The sequence below is a fragment of the Pelophylax lessonae genome (genome assembly GCF_965119305.1).
Source record: "Pelophylax lessonae genome assembly, chromosome: 5".
Taxonomy (NCBI): domain Eukaryota; kingdom Metazoa; phylum Chordata; class Amphibia; order Anura; family Ranidae; genus Pelophylax; species Pelophylax lessonae.
In genome coordinates this window covers 35,895,133-35,916,910 of record NC_138772.1, presented here as the reverse complement: position 1 = coordinate 35,916,910, position 21,778 = coordinate 35,895,133, and the positions used below count along the sequence as shown (strand labels likewise).

Below are 21,778 nucleotides of genomic sequence, written 5' to 3'. Positions count from 1 at the left end.
GTTCAGGGGCTTCTGAAAAAAACGCCCAACTGCTCCTAAACGGCCATTTCCAGCGTCCCGTGTACATGGAGCCTAATTGGTTTAGTTGCCCTTCTCTGGACTCTCTCCAGCTCCAACACATCCCTCCTGAGGACTGGCGACCAGAACTGGACAGAATACTCCAGATGCGGTCGGACCAGAGTTTTATAAAGTGGTAGGATTATAGTTTTATCTCTGGAATACGTCCCCTTCTTTATACATGCTAATATTCTGCTGGCTTTGGCAGCTACCGCTTGACATTGCATGCTGTTGCTTAGTCTAACCTCTACCAAGACTCCCAGATCTTTCTCCATTTTTCATTCCCCCCCGTTGCAGTGCAGTATTTCCTGGTTTTCTGTCACGCATGTGTGCGCTCCCTGCTGACCTGTGCTGTGATTGGACACAACATGAGTTTGTCAGCAGGTTACAGCCAACCATTTTGGCTGTAGACCTGCTGATTGGCTGTGGCCATTCACAGAACAGATCTTTGTTTGTTAACACAAGCTCAGGCTGGATTTTTTTTACAGCCCATTCACACTGCCACAACAGGATTTTGTGGGGCGACCTGTGAAGTCATATAATTGAAGTCAATGCAAGTCGCCTCCAGGTCGCCCCAAAGTAGTACAGGACCCTTTTTCTAAGTCGGAGCGACTTGTGTCGCTCCTACTAGAACGGGTCCTGTACTATTCAATGGCGAGCGACTGACCGCGACTTGTCAGGCGACCAAGTCGCCTGACAAGTCGCGCTAGTGTGAATGGACCCTTAGCCGTTCAGAAAAGAAAGCAAGGAGAGAAACCCAGCCAGAGTACTGGCACTGTCAGTCAGTACAAGCAGTACAAATACACTTGTTAAGCCAACAGTTAACCCACTGACCGCTCTCCTGATCGCCCAGCTAGTGCCATTAGTACATTATTATCTTACGGATCACTGTATTAGTGTCACTAGCGACATCAGTGCCAGTTAGTCAGTCCCTGCCACTGTCATTTTGCACCAGATTACCCACCACTCTATCACAGTTACACTATAAAGTAGCTGATCACTGCCAGTACTAGTATAGTGTATGTAAGGATCAGTGTCTTGATCACGATCAGAACTATACTAGCATCCCCAAAAAATGCAGTGTTAGCAGAATCAGCCCCCGATCACTGCCACCCACCACTGCGACATGTAGCATACCGGTACTACACTTTGGCCTACATTTATGAAGAAATTACATTTTTTTGGATATGTTTTATAGCGAAAAAAAATTAAAATTTTCAGGTTTTTTTTTTTTTTTATAGATTGTTGGTTTGTGTAAGAAAAAATAAAAATACAAAGTGGTGAACAAATACCACCAAAAGAAAGCTGTTTATGTGGAAAAAAATGACAAATTTAATTTGTGTACAGTGTTGCATGATTGCGTAATTGCCACCAATAGCAAAAAATTGTCTGGTCATGAAGGGGGTAAAACCTTCCAGTGGACAATTGGTTAAAGAGTAACTCCACGTTTGTGGAGAAAAAAAAAAAAAAACCCTCTGGGTGATCTGTGTACATTGTAGGGATTTTAGCAAACTTTGTTGCAGACTCCTACCTGAAGGTACAGCTATTTGTCTGTGTCCATGTGCAAAGTGAAGGAGAATGGGACTGTTTTTTTTTTTTTTTTTTAATTATCAATCAGCTGCTGCGCCTGCAGAGCTCCAATGAGGAAAGTGGCAGGGTCTACATCCCTTTAGACATACTTCCCTTTTGGGAGTATCTCACCAAAAATGACAAATTTTGTTGCAGGGGATGCTAAAAATCAGAAGTATTTTTAAGTGCAGACTTCTGGGAAAATAAGCGAGCCAATTACACAAGCAGAGAATTACATTTCTCTGTATACCATCTGTGTATAGAACACCTCCAGGTCACCATATTGCATTTTACAGAAAATTACAGTGCTGCAGATTTAAGAAGAAAGGTCATTTTTAATAACATTCAATTACAATATGATTTGTGTAGCAAGTGTATACGCCAGGGTTCCCCCTGAGGTTGCTAGGGGTTCCTTGAGCAATGGGCAATTTCTGCCTCTCAGATAAGTTTCCAATGACACCATTGTTACTTTTAGATATCTGTAAGGGGGGGTAATTCTTCCCAATGATGACAAGAGTAAGGAGCATTCTTCCCACTGACTGTCACACTAATGTGTCATGAGTTGTACATTTTTATTTTTTAGCAGTTCCGAGACCAGAAATTTATTTCAAGGGTTCCTCTGTGTTGAAAAGGTTGAGAAAGGCTGCTATACGCTATATTATGTTTTTTTTTTTCGATTCACTAATTTTTTTTTTTCCAAAAGTGGAGTTACCCTTGAAATATATCCACCCCGGTGTGTGCCCATGTCTGGTTACAGCCTCATGTTTATGGCAAGTTTTGAACTCAAAATTAATTTTCACTTTCATGGATTTTTCTGGTGTCACTTTTTGTCTGTCCAGTTTTTGAAGTTTGGAGCCCCGGGGGCAAGTTTGTACTCCGGAATCCGCCAGAGCGAAGTTCTGAGGTCTGCACTGGAAACACGTGTCCACTTACCTGAAGGTAAGCTTTATAAATGACGTCAAACAGGAAAGCCTGAGGCATCTCGCTGGCTCTGTGTTTAGTGCGTTCCAGGGAATGAGCCAGGCACCCATCGGAGGAGGAAGCGATGACGGTGGACACTAATGGACGAACCGCGCCGGCCGCCTGCAGGGGGAAAAACAAAAAACATTTAAAAAAAAAAAATCTGAGGTTTCACGCTGTAAGCTGGAAAAACAGAACATTGTGAAGCGCAGTGCATAGATAATAGGAGTCCTGTGCTTCTGGTTTGAATTGATAACACAGCCCAGTAGAGCCCCAATGATAATTATACTGCAACTTTAGCCAAAAATCCCAATACTAGAGATGCACTAAATGGAAATTCTGGCCGAAACCAAAAAGGACAGTTTTTAAAAAAATAATATATATTTATAAAAAATAATTGTATTATATTCGACTTTTTAAATAATATCATACATTTAAATGAATATGTATTTATTGGTATGTAAGGAATATACTGGTGTATATACCCCGCGCCACGTATTTATAAATAAGTGAATTAAATAATAAATATTGTGATTGTACTTTAGTGAATAAATAAATAGTGTATATTAATAGCAGCTGCTAAAGTAAAAAATTGTGTGTAGGTAAGTAGTCTAAAAGGCTACCTATAGCGCTTGCTTTAACCACTTAAGCCCCGGAAGATTTTACCCCCTTCCTGACCAGGGGGTATTTTGCGATTCGGCACTGCGTGACTTTAACGGACAATTGCGCGGTCGTGCGACGCTGTACCTAAAGGAATTTGACGTCCTTTTTTTCCCACAAACAGAGCTTTCTTTTGGTGGCATTTGATCACCTGTGCGATTTTTTGATCACGCGCTATAAACAAAAAAAGAGCGTCAATTTTGCAAAAATAACAATATTTTTCACATTTTTTTATATGAAATTCCCCCCAAAAAAAAGTAAAAATCAAAATTTTTTAAAATTTTCGGCCAATTTGTTTTATGCTACATATGTTTGGTAAAAAAAAAAATCGCAAAAAGCGTATTTTGATTGGTTTGCGCAAAAGTTATCGCGTTTACTAACAAAGGGAAAGATTTTTGTCATTTTTGTTGTTTTTTTTTTTTAACGCGTAATGGCGGCGATCTGCGATTTTTTTTGCGGTACTGCGACATTGGGGCGGACAGATCGGACCCTTGACTGACATTTGTGACACTTTTGGGGTTACCAGTGACATTTCTACAGTAATCAGTGCTATACATATGCACTGTTACTGTAAAAATACACTGGTTGTGAAGGGGTTAACTTTATTTGGAAGGGAGGGGCTGTGTGTATCCCTAGGGGCGTGCTTTCTACTGTGATTGGCTGTGGCTTGAGCTGTAAGGACACTGATCAACTGATCAACGGATCTACATACTAGATCCGTTTTATCAGTGTCTTTACAGCGAGGAGAATGACAGGCAGCTTGTTTACACAAGCTGCCTGACATTCTCCCTCTCCCCCGCCGATCGCCGAGTGACCGGCGGACATCGGGTCGGCTGGTCACACGCGCGGGGGGGGGGGGGGGGGGGGGGGGGTCCGTGACCACGCGGGAGCGCGCCTCCGGGGGCGCGCGCTCGCTCCCTAGACCCTCATAAGCTAGTGACGTAGCCCTAAGTCACTTTGCCTGTGAGGGGCTGACTGCCGACGTAGATCGGCGTTAGGCAGTCGGCAAGTGGTTAAAAGATTAGAATTAATGTGAATATATTGAGCTTCATAAAGTAAATATAGTATATAAAGTAATAAATTAATAAATCATATTCCATAAAAACATTATTACATATAAAGTCCAAAATTTAAGAAATGTCCAATATAAATATAAGGTGAATCCTTAGTGCAAAAAATTCCAAATAAAAGTTCCAATAAATGTGCAATATAGTGAGTCCTTTGTGCAAACTTCTTAACAAAAGTGGGAGTGCTCAGCGCGATGGTTAATATATCCACTCAGTAGTGATCCTGTGACAAAGGTAAGATTCAATTACTTACCAGACGTTGTGGGTCATGTGTGCCTTATAGCACCATGACCTATCAAGCTTGTATAGCCTTCCAGGCTATATTTTTATGGAATATGATTTATTAATTTATTACTTTATATACTATATTTACTTTATGAAGCTCAATATATTCACATTAATTCTAATCTTTTAAAGCAAGCGCTATAGGTAGCCTTTTAGACTACTTACCTACACAATATGTATTTATTGTCAGCCAATATCGCCACCTTAACCACTTAAGCCCCGGAAGATTTTACCCCCTTCCTGACCAGGGCCTATTTTGCGATTCGGCACTGCGTGACTTTAACGGACAATTGCGCGGTCGTGCGACGCTGTACCCAAATAAAATTGACGTCCTTTTTTTTCCCACAAACAGAGCTTTCTTTTGGTGGTATTTTATCACCTGTGCGATTTTTTGATCATGCGCTATAAAACAAAAAAAGAGCGTCAATTTTGCAAAAACAACAATATTTTTCACATTTTTTTTTAATATGAAATTCCCCAAAAAAAAAAAAAACTGTAAAAAATCAAAATTTTTTTAACATTTTTGGCCAATTTGTTTTATGCTACATATGTTTGGTAAAAAAAAAAAAAAATTAGCAAAAAGCGTATTTTGATTGGTTTGCGCAAAAGTTATTGCGTTTACTAACTAAGGGAAAGATTTCTGTCATTTTTGGTGTTTTTTTTTTTTTTAACGAGTAATGGCGGCGATCTGCGATTTTTTTTTGCGGGACTGCGACATTGCGGCGGACAGATCGGACCCTTGACTGACATTTTTGACACTTTTAGGGGTAGCAGTGACATTACTGCAGTAATCAGTGCTATACATATGCACTGTTACTGTAAAAATGACACTGGCAGGGAAGGGGTTAACTTTATTGGAGAGGCAGGGGTTAAATGTGTCCCTAGGGGCGGGTTTCTTACTGTAAAGGGGTGTGTCTTTTGATGTAACCACAGAGACATATGATCCTAAATAGCAGGATCATATGATCTCTGCAGTTACATCAGGGAGAATGACAGGCGGCTTTGTTTACATCAGCCGCCTGCCTTTCTCCCTCTGCAGCGGACGATTGCGAGTGACCAGCGGACATCCGAGCCGCTGGTCACTCGCGCTGGAGTGTCCGAGAACGAGGGGGAGCGGGAGCGTGCCTTTGGTGGCGCGCGCTCTCCCCCTATTGGCTCACGGGCTAGTGACGTATATATACACGTCACTTTGCCCAGGAGGGGCTGACCGTAGCCATATATAGTCGGGCGACGGTCGGCAAGTGGTTAAGGCTACGTTCACATCTTGGCGTTGCTATGTACAAGTGTTTAGGCATTTTTTCAGGCGTTTATGTGCAGGCGTTTTTAGGTTGACAAGTGACCAATGGAAAAAAAAATAAAAAACGCCTGTAATCTGCCCAAAAAAGAAGCTCATGTACTTTTTTGAGCGTTGGGCATTTTGCTTAAAACGTCAAAACGCTCAGATGTGAACAGGGGCCATTGAAATGAATAGGATTTGTCTTGTTGGGCGTTTTTGAGCTGATCCTTAGAGCTGAAAAAATGCCCAAAAACGCCAAGATGTGAACGTAGCCTAAGGCCTCTTGCACACTGCAGCTTGAAAAAGCTCAGCACAGCTTTTTTTTTTTACTGAGCTAAAATACAGCCCATTCATTGTAATGTGCCTGTGCACACAGGCGCGTAAATGAGCGCCGTGCATTCTTCAATAAAAACAAAATAGAAAAATCTGCATTTGTGGTCAGTAATTTACTCCTCATGCATGCAAATGCGCACAGATGTGCGCAAATGGGTGAAAGGAATATGGACCTTGAGCATTTACAAAATATGCAGAACAAGAACGTGAGAATACGTTTCTGCGCATTTGCGCAAACGGATATGCGCGAAAATACACGCAAATACATACAAAAAAAAAAAAACAGATGACAAAATAGATGCTCAAACAGTACAGGCATACCCCGTTATACGTACACTCACTTTACGTACACTCGCAAATACGGACACAACCTGGTCAGCTTGGCATGGGACTACTCCCGGTTTTTAACATTGGCATCTATGGGAAATCTTGGTCAGCTTGACATGGCACTGCTCCCAAACCATAATTGACAGGGATACCAAACTTAGGGAGCACCGAGAGAGGACCCAGGACTACAACATATCCTATTTGTGGCCGGCCAGCTTGACTAGGTAATCTACCATGTCATAGTCCTGGACATGGTCCCCAAGCTTGGTGTCCCTGTCACTTATGGTTTGGGAGCAGTGCCATGTCAAGCTGACCAAGATTTCCTATAGAGATAGTGTATTTACATGCATTGAGAAATGAAAAAAGGTATTGTTTCACTTTAAGTACATTTTTGTTTTACATACATGCTCTGGTCCCATTGTGTACATAAAAGTGGGGTATGCCTGTATCGTGTGCAAGAGGCCTAATACAAACAAACTGCACTACAAATAAAACCATCCATACAATTAAAATAGAACATAGACTAAAGAACACAGATTAAAATAACAGAACAAACAGACCTGGTCGGCTGATAAGTCGCGGTGGGTCGCTCGCCATTGATTAGCACAGGACCCGTTCTAATAGGAGCGACACAAGTCGCTCCGACTTAGAAAAAGGGTCCTGTACTACTTTGGGGCGACCTGGAGCGACCTGCATTGACTTCAATGATATGAAGTCCCTGCATGTCTCTCCAAGGTCGCGGTGTGCGCTGTGCACCGTGACTTCACAGGTCGCCCCGGCATGTCACACCCCCTGACGACGTCACGTATTGACGAAACCGGTCGGAGGAGGAGCCTGCGGCACGTCGCGCTGAGACTTACAGGGAGACACGGCGGCCATTTTCTCGGTTTGAAACAGAAGTTCAGAGAGAGAGCTCCGAGATGTGCTGATTTTTCCTTGTGTACATGTGAGTTGCCACTCTGTTTTTGCTTAATAAATGGTTTATGAACGTACTTCACCATGGGAGTTGTCCCTCTCTTTCCTATCTTCATCTGTTTCGATTGGAACCTTTGAGGAGTACTAGGAGCCGGTGCATGTCGATCTGGGCACCAGATATCCTTGTAGTGGGGATCATTGCTTATTGGTAAGGGGCCATTTATTATTTTGGTGGCGGTTCCTGCACACGGGGTTATCTTCCAAGTTTGGAGTGGTGGACATTTTCTACTTTTGGAGGAGCACTCTCTTTGATGGACTCTGTTCTATTTATGTATTATATCCATTTGAACTCTTGTATGAATTGTGGATATATTTTAGTTAGCGCTGCACCATATCCATAATTACTTAAATTCTGTGTATGTCTTCACACCGGTCCATTGCGCTTCCATTGTGGGGTTAAAAATCTTGCTTGCTACATTTTTGTTCAGTTAACCACTTAATGACCAGGCCATTTTTTGCGATAAGGCACTGCATTATTTTAATGGACAATTGCGCGGTCGTGTGACGCTGTACCCAAATACAATTGATGTCCTTTTTTTTTTTACCACAGAGTTTTCTTTTGGTGGTATTTGATCACCTGTGCGACCTTTATTTTTTTGCACTATAAAAAACACACAAAAAAAAAAGAAATATATATATATATATATATATATATATATATATATATATATATATATATATATATATATATATATTTTTTTTTTATTTTTTTTACTTGCTGCTAAAAATATGCACTCTTACTGTAATAATGACACTAGCAGGGAAGGAGTTAACTCAGGGGCGATCAAAAGGGTTAAGAGTATGCCTAGGGGGTGTTTTCTAGGGGGATGGGCTTGTGGAATCAACACAAAGACCTGTGATCCTAAATAGGAGGATCACAGGCGCTCTGTGATGATTCCAGAGAGAACAACGGTCTGCTGTATTTACAACAGCAGGCCACCATTCTCTCTCTACGGGGAGCGATCACAGGTGCCTAGCAGCAATCGCGGGTGCCCGGGGTCAATCGTGGCCACTGGCCCTATGAATCAGCTTCCCCGCTAGGTAATGGGGGTGCGCGCGCCCCCAGGAGTGCTCCCGCGGACCTCCGTACAGGTATGGTGATGGGGGTCCCTGACATGAAAAAGGAACCTCTGACATGGAGGGACCTCTGAATGTAATGGGGGGGGGGGGAACCTCTGACTCGATGGAGACTCAGGCTCAGGTTTCCCATTGATGAGTAACAATAACATTGTTTACAGACTGGGGTGCCTCAAGATTTTATGTAAAGGGTTCTACATCTGAAAAAATACTTCCCTGAGACTGCTGCTGGGTGCCACCATCTTGAATGTGATGTCAGAACCCCCAGCAGACTCAAAGCTGTCACTCATGTGACACTCTGTAGTATTCTCCATAAAATACAAATACAGTATATATGGCGCTCAAGGTAACATTAACAAAGGATCAGTAAAAACAAAAAATATAATGTCTACATATACACATATATATATATATATATATATATACACATACACTATTGTATATAGTCCATAAGTCAATGGATAGAGGAGTCCATGAAAGATGAATGGGCTTCAGATGGATGTAAAGGACTACATGCAGCAAGGGCAGGCTCTTCGTAGAAGTGAAGTAAATTCTGTAGATCAAAGTGACAAGGAAAAACAAGAAGAGCGCCTCTAAGAGCAGTAATTTTAATACTGGATAAAAGCACAATAGTACACTCACATGAGGTAATAGAGAAAAAGCTTGTCAATGCGGTGTATGGTGGTTCCGTGATGCGGTGTGTCTGAGGATTCAAAGCTGGAGCCGGGATGGTGGTTGGTGGTGAGGAGAGGACCTGCACTCTAGGTCTTCCAGGTCGGCTGACCAAGCTTGACCAGCTTGGACCACAGCGTAACAGCACGTGACGTCACCAGCGGGCAAAGGGGAACACAACGCATTTCAAAGCATGCACGATGGCCCCATTGGGCATGCGCACTCGTTTTTCAAGTGTCCACTGGTACGCTGTGGTCCAAGCTGGTCACGGTCAGCCGACCTGGAAGACCTAGAGTGCAGGAACTCTCCTCACCGCCAACCACCATCCCGGCTCCAGCGTTGGATCCTCAGACACACCACATCACGGAACCACCATACACAGCATTGACAAGCTTTTTCTCCATTACCTCATGTGAGTGTACTATTGTGCTTTCATCCAGTATTAAAATTACTGCTCTTAGAGGCGCTCTTCTTGTTTTTCCTTATACAGTAGTACTCTCCTTGGCTCCTCCCCTGGCAGCTACATAAAAGGTTATGCAGGGAGGTAAAAGGAGGAGCAGAGGAGCTGGACCAGCCCAGACAGTAATCAGACAGACAGTCTCATAAGAGGAGAGGGACGTGACGTGCAATGATGGACGAGGCAGTGCTAGGGAACTGAATCTACCTGGAGTAGTCAATTTTCCTACCAAGTTCAGTGGCACATTGCAAGCCAATAAAACATTCAATTATGGAAAGTAAGCATTTAACATACCTGATATTCTTCTTGTTTTACCTCCATTTTTTTTTAAGTTGGATACAAGGTCCCTTTAAAATGGCTTCAAGACTTAAATTGGTTCCCAGCAAATACACTATAGCTTCTCTTTAAGAGAAAACAAATCAATTCAGCAATTAATGTCATTAATTCTAAGCTCCATCCGAACATGGAGAGTATGAAAATTACGAACTTCCCAACCAAAATAAGTCTAATTGCACTTTATGGGCCATTAAACCATCTGTAACTGTATTTTCCTCTAAAAGCTCCTTTTCATCTTGCTGTTGGTTGGAGGAATGTATGTTTGTGTGGAAACGGCTGTGCAGTGTACAATCATCGAGTGCATTCAAATTTGTTTATTTTCTTTGCTGTAATTAGGAATAATATGGAGGTACCTAATGTGGGCGAATCCAAAATCCCAGTAAATTCCTTATTATCTCGAATGTAAACAATGTATCACCCGCTGCATCCCCGCATTGATTTCATTCATTCCCATCCCCCCTGTTTATTGTATGAAGAATCGCTCATTTCATTTCTTTACACCTCTTATTACTTAGACATTAAACCTTATAATTATACAGAATTTATATATTGCCAACAGTTTACGCAGTACTATAACCACTTAAGCCCCGGAAAATTTTACCCCCTTCCTGACCAGGGCCTATTTTGCGATTCGGCACTGCGTGACTTTAACGGACAATTGCGCGGTCGTGCGACGCTGTACCCAAATGAAATTGACGTCCTTTTTTTCCCACAAACAGAGCTTTCTTTTGGTGGTATTTGATCACCTCTGCAATTTTCACTTCTTGCGCTATAAACGAAAAAAGAGCGACAATTTTGCAAAAATAACAATATTTTTCACATTTTTTCCACATGAAATTCCCAAAAAAAAAAAAAATGTAAAAATCAAAATTTAACATTTTAGGCCAATTTGTTTTCTGCTACATATTTTTGGTAAAAAAAAAAAAAAATTGCAATAAGCGTATTTTGATTGGTTTGTGCAAAAGTTATTGCGTTTACTAACTAAGGGAAAGATTTTTGTCATTTTTTTTTTTTTTTTTTTTTTTTAACGAGTAATGGCGGCGATCTGCGATTTTTTTTTGCAGGACTGCGACATTGCGGCGGACAGATCGGACCTTGACTGACATTTTTGACACTTTTGGGGGTACCAGTGACATTACTACAGCAATCAGTGCTATACATATGCACTGTTACTGTAAAAATGACACTGGCAGGGAAGGGGTTAACTTTATTGGAGAAGGAGGGGTTAAGTGTGTCCCTAGGGGCGTGCTTCTAACTGTAAATGGGCGTGGCTTTTCATGTAACAGCAGAGATTTACGGTCTTACATAGCAGGACCGTATGATCTCTGCTGTTACACAAGGGAGAATGACAGGCGGCTTTGTTTACATTAGTCGCCTGCCTTTCTCCCTCTGTAACCGACGATCGCGAGTGACTGGTGGACATTGGGTCTGCCGGTCACACACGCGGGGATCCCAGTGAGCAAGCGGGGGCGGGAGAGCACCTCCGGCTGTGCGTGCTCGCCCCCTTTTGGCTCGCAGGCGAGTGACGTACTGGTACGTAACTTTGCCTGCACGGGGCTGACCGCCGCAGTATATGTACTTGCGGCGGTCGGCAAGTGGTTAAAATATAAAAGGGAGACAATACAAGTTACAATACAATAAGATACAAGAGAGTTAGGAGGGCCCTGCACAGAAGAGCTTACAATCTAATAGGGTGGGGCAAGTGGTACAAAAAGGTTGTAACTGTAGGGGATGAGCTCATGGAAGTAGTTAAAGATTAGTTGGAGGCGTGATAGGCTTTCCTGAAGAGATGAGTTTTCAGGGATAACCTGAAGGCAGCTAGAGTAGGAAATACCTGGACAGATTAAGGTAGAGAGTTCCAGAGGATGGAGACACGCATGGGAAGAGGAAATAAGGGAGCTAGAGCGTAGGAAGTCTTAAGAAGAGCGGAGAGGACAGTTTGGGTGATATTTAGAGACAAGATTGGTGATGTAGCTCGGGGCAGATTTGTGAGTGGCTTTGTATGTTGTGGTTAGTATTTTGAATTGAATTCGCTGGGTGATCGGAAGCCAGTGTAGGGATTGGCGGAGAGGGGTGGTGGTCACTGAGTGGTTGGTAAGGTGGATAAGTCTGGCAGCAACATTCATGAAAGACTGAGGAGGGGATAGCCTATGGAGTGGTAGGCCTATGAGGAGGGGATTCCCTATAAAGAGGTAGGCCTATGAGGAGGGGGATCACCTATAAAGAAGTAGGCCTATGAGGAGGGGATCACCTATAAAGAGGTAGGCCTATGAGGGGGGATCACCTATAAAGAGGTAGGCCTATGAGGGGGGATCATCTATAAAGAGGTAGGCTTATGAGTAGGGGAATCACCTATAAAGGAGGTAGGCCTATGAGGAGGGGATCACCTATAAAGGAGGTAGGCCTATGAGGAGGGGGATCACCTATAAAGAGGTAGGCCTATGAGGAGGGGGATCACCTATAAAGAGGTAGGCCTATGAGGAGGGGATCACCTATAAAGAGGTAGGCCTATGAGGAGGGGATCACCTATAAAGAGGTAGGCCTATGAGGAGGGGGATCACCTATAAAGAGGTAGGCCTTTGAGGAGGGGATCACCTATAAAGAGGTAGGCCTATGAGGAGGGGATCACCTATAAAAAGACGTAGGCCTATGAGGAGGGGGATCACCTATAAAGAGGTAGGCCTATGAGGAGGGGGATCACCTATAAAGAGGTAGGCCTATGAGGAGGGGGATCACCTATAAAGAGGTAGGCCTATGAGGAGGGGATCACCTATAAAGAGGTAGGCCTATGAGGAGGGGATCACCTATAAAGAGGTAGGCCTATGAGGAGGGGATCACCTATAAAGAGGTAGGCCTATGAGGAGGGGATCACCTATAAAGAGGTAGGCCTATGAGGAGGGGATCACCTATAAAGAGGTAGGCCTATGAGGAGGGGATCACCTATAAAGAGGTAGGCATATGTGGAGGGAGTTTCAATAATCTAGGTGAGGGATCACAAGGGAGTGAAAGAGTAGCTTGGTGGTTTCATTAGTAAAAAAGGGGCAAAATTTGGAGATGTTACAGAGGTGAAGTATTAAAGCTATTGACAACGATTGGATTTGGGGCTGACAGGACAGGTCAGAGTCCAGGATTACACTATATCAAAAAATTCCTAGGCGCGAGTATATCACCGTTCTTCATCTCAACACTAGATCTCCCTTACATTTAGGGGGACTATTTGACACACGCAGCCATGGATACATACTGTATTTTTGAGTATGCTGATACCAAAAAAATAGATGTGGACTTGTTATTCTCAGGAGGGCAAGTCGAAACAACAAAAATTCCTAATTTGGAACAATTGTTTAAAACATTAAAAAACAACATGGACAAACAGATTCGCACTTGGTGGGATATCACTACTTTAGAAAAATACATAAAGGAGGATATCACACCCAGACGTTTGAGGTGGGACCTAGCTCCCAACGATGGCATTGAAGATAAAAAGCTAGAAGAAGACTGGTACAATTTCTTTAAAGCTAGTGAAACCAAACTCCTGGAATTAATAGTAACTAGACGTAAGAATAAACTGGGAGTTATAAAAGAAAAAATCAAAAACATAAAAGATCAATTAGAACCACATGCACAATCAATGGAATACAAAGAGAGATACAAACACCTTAAAGAATTTTTAGACAAATTGGACAGGGACACACAAAACAAAAAAATTAAAAAATATCAAAGAGATATAAAAGACTATCAGAATAAATTAGTCTATAAATGGCAAGAATTACTGGAGGAACCACAGATTACCTCCAGAGATTCATCCCCAGTTAGGGACCAACAGGACCCACAAGAGGTAAATAGCAATTCCCCAATAAAACCTGTAACGCCGAGCCTTCAGAGAAAAAATAATACCCCTAGGGGCCCACAAATAGCGAGAACCCCGAAGCAACCAACTAACACGTATTATAACAGTCCTCACAATAGGAATGAGAGACAAGAATATTATCAACAACCACAATACCCCACCCAATCTGGCCCATGGGATTTTCAACACAGGGGATACGGCAACCCCCCAGGACCTCCCCATTATTACAGAGGAAACAGGGGTTGGAATCCGAATTATCGAGGAAGGGGCAGGGGAGGAAGGGGGAAACCCTGGTACCAACCTTACCCTTACCCACAACACCCACCCCCGCCACCCCCTCAACCAGAATATGGAAGGGGGGACAGAGAAGGAGAGGATGCAGGGGGGGCCGCCTCAAAAAGAAAAAGGGAACACTAGGCCAGGGGATTTTTAACCTGACCAGTGATACCTTTACTGAGACAGAGCTCAGGGTCCTAGATCAAGGACTAAAATTTGCCCCTGACAATAAATTCAACGAGTTCCAAACCTTTATAGACTTGCAAAAGTTTATAAGGAAAGTTAATATCAAAAAGCATTTCCATTTGAAAGAAAATGACCCAGCTCCAATTTTAAACCCTCCCTCAGGAACCCCCCCCCCCCCCCCCCACCTAGTGATTTTAAACACAGTCATCTTAAAAATAAATCAACTTTTAATCCCAAACCCCCGAACAATCATTTTACGGACACCTTTAAAAACATGGTAGCTCAAGATTTAAAGGATGTGTCCAAGAATAAAGGTAGAACTAAGAAAGATATATGGGAAGGAATTAAGCAAATAGAAAAAAGGAAAAATATAGTTATCCGCCCCGCTGATAAGGGGGGTGGCATAGTTATTTTAACTAAAGATATGTACAAAAAGGAATTAAACAGATTGGTACAGGACGTAACCACATATGAGAAATTAAAAAATAACCCCACTCACAAATATAGAAGCAAATGCAAATTATTATTGAAAAGGGCACATAAAAAAGGAATATTGAATAAAAAGGAATACAGATACCTCATTCCCGACCATCCTAGACTCCCTGTGATTTACCAAGTCCCAAAAATACACAAAAGTACTACAGCACCACCAGGCAGACCCATTATTAATGGAATAGATTCCATTTTTTCTAGAATAGGGGAGTATCTGGATTTCCATCTTCAACCCCTAGCACAGACCTACCCGGCCTATTTGAGGGACAGTAAACAACTAATTAACATTCTAAATGAAATAAAAGGCACCTCCAATTTAATCATGGCCACAATAGACGTTGAGTCGTTGTACACTAACATAGACCAAACAGATGCCCTACGAGCTGTCATGTGGGCCCTAAAAGAAAAGACATCTTAAACACGACCAACAAATCTTACTAGGTGAAATGCTGGACCTTGCCATGGGGAGTAATTACTTCTGGCATGAGGGCCAATATTTTAGGCAACACAGAGGCGTAGCCATGGGGGCAAAGTACGCCCCCAGTGTAGCCAACATATTTCTCAGCAAATGGGAAGAAGAAGAAATATTTCAAAAGAAAATCAAGGATCTTGTAATCTACAAAAGGTACATTGATGACATTTTTATTATTTGGTCAGGAACGGAGGAATCTTTAAAAGTTTTTATGCATGATATGAATATTAATAATTATAAAATAAATTTTACAGGTAATTATGATAAAAATGAAGTAAATTTTTTAGACCTCACTATCAATTATAAGCAGGGCAATTTTTACACTAGGAGTTTTTTTTAAAGGAACAGATCGCAATGGGTACATACCCACTCACAGTTGTCATCACCCTAGATGGATCAATGCTATTCCCAAGGGACAACTGCTAAGAATGCGCAGAAACTGTAGAGACGATAATGATTATGTGCAACAAGCCAATATTTTAATAGACAGATTTGTCAATAAGGGGTACAATGAAAAAGAACTAGGGTCATTGAGAGATAACATAGAAAAAATGGATAGAACATTGTTATTAGTAGATAAGGCTAAGAGCGATCAACCTAGCACCAGTCACTTTGACCTAGCTTTTATCACACAATATCATAGAAACTACAGACAATTAGAAAAAGTAATAAAACGTCATTGGCACATACTAATGAGAGATAACACCCTCAAAACAATATTACCTCCAAAACCAGCTTTTATATATCGCAGAGTGCCCAATCTGAGAGACAAACTGGTCCACAACATTCCAGACCCCCCTAAGACGTTGGGGTCAACCTTCCTGGATTTTAAAGGTTTTTATGCTTGCAAAAGATGCAAAGCATGCAAAACAGTCAAAATGAAAAATAGGAGACAAACCTCCTTCAAGTCCCACACCACATCCAAAGACTACCAAATAAAAAAAACTTATCACATGTGCTACCACACATGTAACATATTTGGTCACCTGTCCATGCGGCCTCCAATATGTGGGCCGCACGACTAGAAAACTGAGTATTAGAATAGGGGAACACTTAAACAATATAAGAAAGGGATTCAAGAAACATAGCCTATCCATGCACTTTAGAACCCACCACAATAGAGATCCCACACTAGCCACATTTTGTGGTATCGATACAGTGGAACCACATTGGAGAGGGGGAGATAGGAGAATAGCCATATCAAAAAATGAAACTTTTTGGATATGTGAACTAGATACTCTACAGCCGAAGGGAATGAACAAAGACTTGGACATAAACTGTTTTTTATCTAATTATTGAATTTTAAGCATTGTTTTATTGTTATATTTATATTTATTGCATTGTTTTATTGTTATATTTATTGCACCAAGTATGCCCTATGTATGGGAAACCATTATAGTATACATTTGGCGAAAAAGGGATTAATGCCCTTTTTTGGCCACGAAGATATTTGCATGCATTTATGTTAATACCTGGGCCATAAGCAATCCATATGTAAATGGAAACATTTGGTCATAGATCTGGATTTAAATCATATCACATTGCACTTTAAATAGGGTTTTTTTTGCACATAATTTAAAAATAAAATTAAAAATAATTTACAAAAAACACAGTAAATTATAGCAATATTTGCTGACCACACAGCATAATACACAATCAGTGTATTACTTTTTGTTTATATATGGGACCAAAATCAGCCGGCCGAGGCCGACGTGCACGTTTGTCCACATTTTTAATTTAATATCACATCCATATTTTTTGTCCCACTGTTTCCATTCGGGGTAACATACATGGTTTTAAATACATATAAATAGGGAAAAAGACAATATGCTAGCGTAATAGATAGACCATGAAGCAAGTGTATTGCTTCCGGTCTACATGTCATGAAAGGGGAATACGAGCTGGAGAGAAAAAAAGAGCGGAAATGAGCCGGTATTCCTCCATATAACCAAGCTGAAACGCAACGTACGTGCCACTTCCGAAGACGTCATACTCTGACGAAACGCGTCAAGTTGGCACGCACGTTGCCTCGCTCTGAGTCAGTAGCTGGACCGCACGCCGAGATTCCGACTTCCGTGTTCGGCGCGAGTCAGCGGGCACAGCTAGCGTCCTATGTGTTACTCTAGCCGCGAGGCACCATAGGAGCTCTAAGAGCGGCTTCCATTTCACACTGACCCTGCAGTCATTTTTTGGGTCGACCTTGTTTGTTTTTTGCTGTGTCACCTACGTTTACATCTGGAGTGATTTTACCACATTTGGAGTGCTTTTAAAGTCTGCAGTACCGATCGGAGGTTTTTTTATGGATTTGTTCTTTGGATGCTGTATATGAAGATTGATGTGATTTTATGAAGTTGAAGTTTAATAAAAGGAAAACCTTTTACACTATGAGGAGCTTCTACCTTCTTTCTTCCATGCTGAATGCTCATCCATATCCATAAGGAGATTGTCCACCCACCTATCCAGACACAGGAGCAGCAGACAAAAGCGTTTTCGATTCCTTTTGGCGTACGCCATTGGAATCCACACCTTCCGGTAAGTGCGCTACCTTACCCCTGGGCACAGAGTGTGAGAACCCAAGGATCACCGGCACGCAGCACTTTACCCTTGCACTGAGAGTCTCTGAGCACGTTTTTGCACCTACTATTTTGTATTCACTTTTTGTATTCACTTTATGGACTCATTTTTACTGGACTTTCACATATATTTATTATACAGTGGGTACGGAAAGTATTCAGACCCCCTTCAATTTTTCACTCTTTGTTATATTGCAGCCATTTGCTAAAATCATTTAAGTTCATTCTTCTTCCTCATGAATGTACACATAGCACCCCATACTGACAGAAAAACACAGAATTGTTGACATTGTTGCAGATTTATTAAAAAAGAAAAACTGAAATATCACATGGTCCTAAGTATTCAGACCCTTTGCTGTGACACTCATATATTTAACTCAGGTGCTTTCCATTTCTTCTGATCCTCCTTGAGATGGTTCTACACCTTCACTTGAGTCCAGCTGTGTTTGATTATACTGATTGGACTTGATTAGGAAAGCCACACACCTGTCTATATAAGACCTTCCAGATCACAATGCATGTCATATCAAATGAGAATCACGAGGTCAAAGGAACTGCCTGAAGAGCTCAGAGACAGAATTGTGGCAAGGCACAGATCTGGCCAAGGTTACAAAAAGATTTCTGCTGCACTTAAGGTTCCTAAGAGCACAGTGGCCTCCATAATCCTCAAATGGAAGAGGTTTGGGACGACCAGAACCCTTCCTAGAGCTGGCCGTCCGGCCAAACTGAGCTATCGGGGGAGAAGAGCCTTGGTGAGAGAGGTAAAGAAGAACCCAAAGATCACTGTGGCTGAGCTCCAGAGATGCAGTCAGGAGATGGGAGAAAGTTGTAGAAAGTCAACCATCACTGCAGCCCTCCACCAGTCGGGGCTTTATGGCAGAGTGGCCCGACGGAAGCCTCTCCTCAGTGTAAGACACATGAAAGCCCGCATGGAGTTTGCTAAAAAAACACCTGAAGGACTCCAAGATGGTGAGAAATAAGATTCTCTGGTCTGATGAGACCAAAATAGAACTTTGTGGCCTTAATTCTAAGCGGTATGTGTGGAGAAAACCAGGCACTGCTCATCACCTGTCCAATACAGTCCCAACAGTGAAGCATGGTGGTGGCAGCATCATGCTGTGGGGGTGTTTTTCAGCTGCAGGGACAGGACGACTGGTTGCAATCGAGGGAAAGATGAATGCGGCCAAGTACAGGGATATCCTGGACAAAAACCTTCTCCAGAGTGCTCTGGACCTCAGACTGGGCCGAAGGTTTACCTTCCAACAAGACAATGACCCTAAGCACACAGCTAAAATAACGAAGGAGTGGCTTCACAACAACTCCGTGACTGTTCTTGAATGGCCCAGCCAGAGCCCTGACTTAAACCCAATTGAGCATCTCTGGAGAGACCTAAAAATGGCTGTCCACCAACGTTTACCATCCAACCTGACAGAACTGGAGAGGATCTGCAAGGAGGAATGGCAGAGGATTCCCAAATCCAGGTGTGAAAGACTTGTTGCATCTTTCCCAAAAAGACTCCTGGCTGTATTAGATCAAAAGGGGGCTTCTACTAAATACTGAGCAAAGGGTCTGAATACTTAGGACCATGTGATATTTCAGTTTTTCTTTTTTAATAAATCTGCAACAATGTCAACAATTCTGTGTTTTTCTGTCAGTATGGGGTGCTATGTGTACATTCATGAGGAAGAAGAATGAACTTCAATGATTTTAGCAAATGGCTGCAATATAACAAAGAGTGAAAAATTTAAGGGGGTCTGAATACTTTCCGTACCCACTGTATTTATCATATTTATTTAATATATTGTAATTTTTGTGTGGTAAATTTATGTGTAAAGCAATTTCATATAGTTTATTTATCACTCAAGCACGTGCACTTTTAGAGTCATCACGTTATCCCACAGTCATTATTTATTGATTATTTATTGCTTTATTATTTTGTACATTCAGCAATAAGGTATTACATGAGCATTGTTTATAAGATTGCACTTGCACTTTTATTTTATACTGTCACAGAATATTACCAGGGTAGCGCAGTTTTTTTCTATATCCATTACTTACCTAGTACCCTGGCATAAGGGGAGGGATTGATGGTTGTAATATTGACCTTGATAGAAAAATCATGGAGTGGGGCACGAGTGGGGGGGGGGTGGGAATATCATCAGCTCAGTTTAAAAGAGATTTAATTTAAAGAAGTGGTGCAACATCCATGCTGATATGTCAGTTAGTAATGCGAGAGGAGACTGAAGGATTGAGGTAAGGAGTAGACAGATTTTGGTGTTATCAGCGTAGAGGTGGTATTGGAAGCCATGGGAGGTTACCAAGTGATCAAGAGAGGAGGTATGGATAGAGAAGAGAAGGGGTCCAAGAACTGAGCCTTGGAGGACCCCTACAGAAAGAGGAAATGGAGAGGAGAAGACAGTTGTAGCTAACACTGAAGGAGCACTGATAGGTAGGAGGAGAACCTGGACAGAGCAGAATCTTGGGAGGCCAAGGCAACAGAATTTATTGAGAAGGAGCGGATGGTCAACTGCATCAAAAGCCACGGAGAGGTCAAGTAGTAGGAGAGCGGAGTAGTGGGCATTGGTTTTAGCAGTTAGTAAATCGTTACTGAGTTTTAGTAAGGTCATTTCTGTGGAGTGCTGTGAGCGAAAGCCAGACTGTAAGGCACATGTGTCAAACAGAAGGCCCGAGGGCCGAATCTGGCCCTCCAGTCCATTTCAAGTGGCCCTCACACCTTTCCTGGAGCTGCAGTAGAGCTCCAGCCCTCCTGCAGACCCTGCACTTTCTGCTTTCCAGCTCTGCCACCAGCTTCTTCCCAGCAGCAACACAAGGTAAGGGGGTGCACTTTGATGTAAGGGAGGGTGGGGGTGGACTCTTAACATCTGATGTAAGGGGTTTGGGATACTCTGGACATCTAGTATTGCAGATGTAACCGGCCCTTTGAGGGCAATCATAATGCTGATGTGGCCCTCGGTGAAGTTGAGTTTGACACCCCTGCTGTAAGGGGTCAAGGTGGTTATTTTCAATGAGTTAGGAGCCAAGGCGGTTATAGACTAAGCGTTCTAAAAGTTTGGAGGTGAATGGGGACATATCTTCTAAGGCCCCTTTCACACTAGCGGACTGATCGGGTCCATCTGTCAGTTTTTCAAGCGGACCCTCCAGTCTCTTCTATGGAGACCTGCTAAAAACAGACAGATTGGGATTTGTTCCAATCCGTCTTTTGATTCAGATCGGATGGCAGTCGGGTGTAAATAGTCAGGCAGTCCGTTTACATCCGACCACCCATAGAAGAGAGCAGGCTGGGTTTGTGTGTGCTTTGCATAAGCAGAGTGGACACAGAGCAGCCATCCGCCTGCCCAGCGAGGATCAGTGGACAGATTCCCAGGTGGACAGGCAGACTTCAAGGAAGCCCATCTTGTGTGTAAGGGGCCTTAGACTCCGGAAAGTCAGCAAAACCCTACAGAAAAAAATGGAAATTCACATGAATATGTAAACCCACTCATTAAAAGTTCATATCAAAAGTCCATGTCGTTTTTTTAAAGCTGAACTCCTTCCCCTAAGTCTTGCACAGTTTACTTTATTAAAAAATCGTAAGACATTGACTCATTGACTCGGATTGCGCTCATATCACAAAACAAAAACACCTGCCGGTCCTCCGAAAAGGTGTGGTGACATCACTGCTAGACTCCGACCTACGTGTTTCGTCCTACAGGGCGTCTTCTGAGGCAGTGGAGTAAAGTAAACTAGAGTATATTCCAATAAGGTATTCCCCCTTGCTCTTTCTATACCTATGAGGAACATGGTGCAGTTACAGCTGCCAGGAGGTGTTCTCCCATCCATCCATCTGGGATCCGAGTACTGTAGTAAAAAAAAATACC

The 21,778-nt window shown here is 42.4% G+C and overlaps 1 protein-coding gene across 1 annotated transcript in view; it reads right to left on the bottom strand.

Annotated features, from left to right (window-relative positions):
- CRPPA (CDP-L-ribitol pyrophosphorylase A) overlaps nucleotides 1–21,778 on the bottom strand; it is a 353,916-nt gene that overhangs the window by 297,050 nt on the left and 35,088 nt on the right. Inside the window, exon 3 of the mRNA XM_082259071.1 lies at nucleotides 2,560–2,709. Coding sequence (XP_082115197.1) covers nucleotides 2,560–2,709 — 150 coding nt within the window. The remainder of the gene's footprint in view (nucleotides 1–2,559; nucleotides 2,710–21,778) is intronic.